Raw genomic sequence first — 6477 nt, 5'->3', positions numbered from 1 at the left:
GCCAAAAATAAAACGAAAAAATGCCTGGCTCTAGGTGTCACATTGTTCTCTTTTGCTTCTGTCTGAAAAACCTAGAATTATACTGTCTTTTAAAAACAAATAGACTTGAGAAAAACCATACTGGATGAAAAACTGTAGGAAAAAGGAGAGAGAACAAAAAAAGATCCTGCAACTTCAGGGTGAGGACGGCTCCCCCCGCCCCACCCACTTCCTTCCCTTGGCAGTTAGCATTCTTGGCAGTCTCTCTCCCATCCCCAACCCTTAAATTTTACCCTGTCACCCGGTCAGGCTTGGGCAACCTTAATCTTGATTCTTCCAAACACTAAACCCGATTTTAAAAAACTAATTCCAAAATGCATCAAATAAAGTTGTGAAAAGTCTCTTGGGATTCTTAAAATCTCCTTGCTGCTGCTGCTGCTAAGTCGCTTCAGTTGTGTCCAACTCTGTGCAACCCCACAGACGGAAGCCCACAAGGCTCCCCAATCCCTGGGAGTCTCCAGGCAAGAACACTGGAGTGGGTTGCCATTTCCTTCTCCAATGCATGAAAGTGAAAAGTGAAAGTGAAGTTGCTCAGGAGTCCGACTCTTAGCGACCCCATGGACTGCAGCCTACCAGGCTCCTCCGTTCATGGGATTTTCCAGGCAAGAACACTGGAGTGGGTTGCCATTGCCTTCTAGAGTTACACTATTACACTCATTGATCATATATCGAACTATACATTTGATCAACTGCTTCAAGTCTAGTCATCATTTCTGTTGAAAGCTCAGTCATATACTTGGTAATACAAGAAATAATAATCTTGTGAAACAAGCAAAATACAAATGGTATAGTTAATAACATTAGTGGAATTAAAAGTAAATATTTTAGCCATGAGCCTCCCACACCAGTTTTTTTTAAAGATTGTCAAGACTAGGGAATGGGTACTTAGAGCAGAAATCTGATTTTTCATGTGGTTCAAATGTGTTATATTAAAGGATTTATCAGGTACAAAAATACAGCATTCAGTTTGAATTATAGCACAGCTATCTCCCTGAGATGCTGTCAAGAGTCTTGCAGTTGTGTAGCAGGGCCTTTCTCATTATAGAGATCTCAGAAGTCAATAGGCGAATAGCCTGATTATCATTTAAAGCTTATGAAAGTTGTTAAGGCTTAGATATGGTCAATTACATCCTCCAACCCCATTGAAGGCATGCACACGCGTGCGCACGCGCGCGCACACACACACACACACACACACACACACACACGCTGCTAAATGGTCATACACCAAATCTCCTTAGGCACCAATTAAACCGGTACCTGAGTTCCTGCCTTGGGAAGTGTCCAGTGTTAAAGGAAGACAAAATTCAAGAGACTCTCCTCATAGGAAATGGAAAAGAAATACGGATATTTAGGTTTCCGGGTCATCCACAGAGAGAGACAACGCAAAGTGTAGGTTAATACAGTGTGTAGCTGACTGCTTGATTCATGAAAAACAGCATTTTCAAGTGGCTCCCCCACTCCTCCACCCCAGCAACAGCAAGATTTGAGGCCCTATCACCTGTCTCCCTGTCGAGCAGTGGAGACAATGATGCCCTTTGCTTCAAGCCAATAGAGGAAGAGAACTGCAAATTTTGGAGAGGAGAGCGAATCCAGAATTCCTGCTGGTAGCAGCTGATGGGGGAGAAGGCAATGGCAACCCACTCCAGTGTTCTTGCCTGGAGAATCCCAGGGACGGGGGAGCCTGGTGGGCTGCTGTCTCTGGGGTCGCACAGAGTCGGACACAACTGAAGTGACTTAGCAGTAGCAGCAGCAGCTGATGGTGAGGAAGAGAGGGGAGAGGGGATGAGGTTAAGGACTTCTCTGGAGGTGAACACTTCTCTGGAAGTGTTCACAAACTGGGTGGCTAAGATGGACGTTTGGGGAATCCCCTTTCAGATACTGCATAAAGAGATGGAAAATTCCTGAAGTTTAACCAGTTTGACTAGATTAAGGAGGTGATTCATTGGAGAGCCACACCTGAATGTAAAAAAAGTTATCACCTACCTGCACAGTGAAAGATAAAAATATTGCTTTAACAAATCTGTATATCTGATTAACCTGAACAAATTATAAAATAAACTGAATACCCTCAGATTTCAGGAAGAGGTGTTTGATGAATGGCTGTGCGCGCGCGCGCGTGTGTGTGTGTATGTGTGTAAACGTCAGTTAAGCAAAAGTGTTCAAAGCGAGATTTCTTCCCTTTATCAGAAATTGCCTCCTCAGGTACTTCTCTGGTGGTCCAGAAGGGCTAAGACTCTGTAGAGGAGAATGCAGGCGGCCTGGGTTCGATCTCTGGTCAAGAAAATAGATCCCACATGCTACAACTAAGATTGACCATGCTACAACTAAGGCTTAGCTATTAATTTTAAAACAACAACAACAAAACCCCACAACTGCCTCCTCCGACTTGTGCTGTTATGTTTTCTATGCTCAAGACATGTGGATACAGTAATGAGTCTATTTCATGGGTTGTGAATCCCCTCTACTATGGCTTTAATGTCCCTCACATTTTCACTTTAGGTGCCTAATAAGGGATCTTGCATTGCCCATAAAGGAAGAAGAAACAAAAGCCAAAATAAATTACCAAATGTCACTGTATTTAAAACAGGAAGGAGGCTAACAACAGAAAGCTGAAATCTAGGATAAAAAGTTAAATGGACGAATTAAGTACACAGCAAACAACCTGAACTTTTAGAGGAGATAGAACCTAGGTCCTGCCAACCTTTCTCACCTTCCAGCATCATTCCAGACTGTTTACAATGGGCCACCCGCCAACCAACTATATAGCATGCTCTTCAAACAGGACTGAACGCTCCCCCGCCCCCACCCTCGCAGGCTCACCACCACACCACATTTACTTAAAAGTAGTGGACAGCCTAGGAGCCGCAAATGACAAGGCAGAACACCGAATTCGGGACTCAGGTTAATCCAGGCACCACTGATCATCCGAGGCTGAACCAGGAATTTAAAAGGCACAGAGGAGGGGAGGGGTGCGTCCGCACCTGGGGCTGGGAAAGATGAGGAATCCGGAGAAGCGCAAAGGACAGCTAAATATCTATGGAAAATATTTTCTTTCTCAAGCCCAGTCCTGCCCGAGGAGAAAGGGAGCAGCTCTGGGCGGGGACAGGGGCGCTGTGGCTCCAGCCCTGCCCTTCCCACGCTCCCCCGACCGAGCAGGTCCCTTCTAAGGCGTTGGGAACCTTCTACAATCTAAAAACCATATACCTAATTGATTTTCTTCTGAAAATTAAAATTTCCCCTCCCATCTGAATAGGGCTAAAGAGGAGCCAAAACTTAAACAGCTTCAACTCTCTCCTTTTCCTTCCCATTTTAAAAATAAGATGGGAAAAGCGCGGCGGATGACCAAGGCATTTCTCGGACAGCCCGGCCGCTCGGCGAGCCAGCCCAAACGTGGCTGCTTCCATCAGCGTTAGCCTCCGATCACTCTCCTTGGCCCACAGATAGCCAACCCTCTTCGAGAAACTCGGGAACTTTCTGTATTTTGGCTGTCCCGGCAGTCGTGTAGCCCTTAATTCTACTTTAAACCACCAAACTAATTTGAGCCCCGAGATCCTCTCACCGCCCTACAATTAATTACAAGCCCAGGGCTGATCCTTCCAGTCGACTCCAAACTACTTGGCTGGCTGGTCGCCAGGAAACCAGAGACAGAGTGGGTGGACCTTCCCAGCCCCTCTCCCCCTCTCCTTAGGACTCCTGTTTCCTCCAGCGAATCCTAGAAGAGTCTGGAGAGTTCTGGGAGGAGAGGCATCCAGGGCGCTGATTGGTTCCAGAAAGCCAGGGGGCAGGACTTGAGGCGAAACCCCTGGAATATTCCCGACCTGGCAGCCCCACTGAGCTCGGTCATTGGCTGACGAGGGAAAAGGCGGGGCTTGATGAAGAATTATAAACACAGAGCCGCCTGAGGAGAAACAGCAGCCTGGAGAGAGCTGATAAAACTTACGGCTTAGTCCGTGAGAGCAGCTTCCGCAGACCCGCTATCTCCAAGGACCGCCCCGAGGGGCACCAGCGCTTTCAGTTTTCGGGTTCCGAAAAGCCCGAGCTTCTCGTCGCAGATCCTCTTCACCGATTTCAGGTTTGAAGCTTATCTCGGAGCCGGAAAAGCAGGGCACCGGCATGGCGAAAAACACAGCTATCGGCATCGACCTGGGCACCACCTACTCCTGCGTAGGGGTGTTCCAGCACGGCAAGGTGGAGATCATCGCCAACGACCAGGGCAACCGCACCACCCCCAGCTACGTAGCCTTCACCGATACCGAGCGGCTCATCGGGGATGCGGCCAAGAACCAGGTGGCGCTGAACCCGCAGAACACGGTGTTCGACGCGAAGCGGCTGATCGGCCGCAAGTTCGGAGACCCGGTGGTGCAGTCGGACATGAAGCACTGGCCTTTCCGCGTCATCAACGACGGAGACAAGCCTAAGGTGCAGGTGAGCTACAAGGGGGAGACCAAGGCGTTCTACCCGGAGGAGATCTCGTCGATGGTGCTGACCAAGATGAAGGAGATCGCCGAGGCGTACCTGGGCCACCCGGTGACCAACGCGGTGATCACCGTGCCGGCCTACTTCAACGACTCGCAGCGGCAGGCCACCAAGGACGCGGGGGTGATCGCGGGGCTGAACGTGCTGAGGATCATCAACGAGCCCACGGCCGCCGCCATCGCCTACGGCCTGGACAGGACGGGCAAGGGGGAGCGCAACGTGCTCATCTTTGATCTGGGAGGGGGCACGTTCGACGTGTCCATCCTGACGATCGACGACGGCATCTTCGAGGTGAAGGCCACGGCCGGGGACACGCACCTGGGCGGGGAGGACTTCGACAACAGGCTGGTGAACCACTTCGTGGAGGAGTTCAAGAGGAAGCACAAGAAGGACATCAGCCAGAACAAGCGGGCCGTGAGGCGGCTGCGCACCGCATGCGAGCGGGCCAAGAGAACCTTGTCGTCCAGCACCCAGGCCAGCCTGGAGATCGACTCCCTGTTCGAGGGCATCGACTTCTACACGTCCATCACCAGGGCGCGGTTCGAGGAGCTGTGCTCCGACCTGTTCCGGAGCACCCTGGAGCCCGTGGAGAAGGCGCTACGCGACGCCAAGCTGGACAAGGCGCAGATCCACGACCTGGTCCTGGTGGGGGGCTCCACCCGCATCCCCAAGGTGCAGAAGCTGCTGCAGGACTTCTTCAACGGGCGCGACCTCAACAAGAGCATCAACCCCGACGAGGCGGTGGCGTACGGGGCGGCGGTGCAGGCGGCCATCCTGATGGGGGACAAGTCGGAGAACGTGCAGGACCTGCTGTTGCTGGACGTGGCTCCCCTGTCGCTGGGACTGGAGACGGCCGGAGGCGTGATGACCGCCCTGATCAAGCGCAACTCCACCATCCCCACGAAGCAGACGCAGATCTTCACCACCTACTCGGACAACCAGCCGGGCGTGCTGATCCAGGTGTACGAGGGCGAGAGGGCCATGACGCGGGACAACAACCTGCTGGGGCGCTTCGAGCTGAGCGGCATCCCGCCGGCCCCGCGGGGGGTGCCCCAGATCGAGGTGACCTTCGACATCGACGCCAATGGCATCCTGAACGTCACGGCCACGGACAAGAGCACGGGCAAGGCCAACAAGATCACCATCACCAACGACAAGGGCCGGCTGAGCAAGGAGGAGATCGAGCGCATGGTGCAGGAGGCGGAAAAGTACAAGGCGGAGGACGAGGTCCAGCGCGAGAGGGTGTCTGCCAAGAACGCGCTGGAGTCGTACGCCTTCAACATGAAGAGCGCCGTGGAGGATGAGGGGCTGAAGGGCAAGATCAGCGAGGCGGACAAGAAGAAGGTGCTGGACAAGTGCCAGGAGGTGATTTCCTGGCTGGACGCCAACACCTTGGCGGAGAAGGACGAGTTTGAGCACAAGAGGAAGGAGCTGGAGCAGGTGTGTAACCCCATCATCAGCAGACTGTACCAGGGGGCGGGCGGCCCCGGGGCTGGCGGCTTTGGGGCTCAGGGCCCTAAAGGGGGCTCTGGGTCTGGCCCCACCATTGAGGAGGTGGATTAGGGGCCTTACTTTTTGTCTGTCTGTAGTAGACCTATGGACTTTGGTCTTGCCCTGTATTTACTCCTGTGATGTGTCAGTTTGTTCTATGATAAGGTTGTAACCTCTAACTAGCTTGTTTTTGTTATTTCTGTATGTTATAATGAGTGTGTTCACCAGAATGTTTGCATTTTTACGCAAGTTGGTAATAAGGATGGCTTTCCGTGGGTTTTTTTTTGTTTGTTTCAAGTGAGTCAACACTGCCACCCTGTGTCCTGTGTTTTGCTTTGTAAACACACCAAAAGTCATAGAATTAAACATTTGTATACTTAAGGAATAAAAAGAAAATGATAAATGCAGATTGTTTGTTTATTTGGGGAGGGATAATGGCTTCTCTGAATGTCTGAATTCTATAGACCA

General features: G+C 51.3%; 1 protein-coding gene across 1 annotated transcript; it reads left to right on the top strand.

The window, feature by feature from the left end:
• Positions 1-2914: 2914 nt before the first annotated feature.
• On the top strand, positions 2915-6416 carry LOC147347058 (heat shock 70 kDa protein 1B). Its single transcript, XM_086369306.1, has one exon. It carries the CDS (start codon positions 4156-4158, stop codon positions 6079-6081), a length of 1926 nt encoding a protein of 641 aa, XP_086225432.1. The 5' UTR covers positions 2915-4155; the 3' UTR covers positions 6082-6416.
• The last annotated feature ends 61 nt before the right edge of the window (positions 6417-6477 follow it).

This window comes from Bos grunniens, chromosome 23 (assembly GCF_055505025.1).
Source record: "Bos grunniens cultivar Pamir isolate PY7600 chromosome 23, Bosgru_T2T1.0, whole genome shotgun sequence".
NCBI classification, from domain to species: Eukaryota; Metazoa; Chordata; class Mammalia; order Artiodactyla; family Bovidae; genus Bos; species Bos grunniens.
Note: the sequence above shows the minus strand (reverse complement) of the source record. Positions and strands in the feature narration are given on the sequence as shown.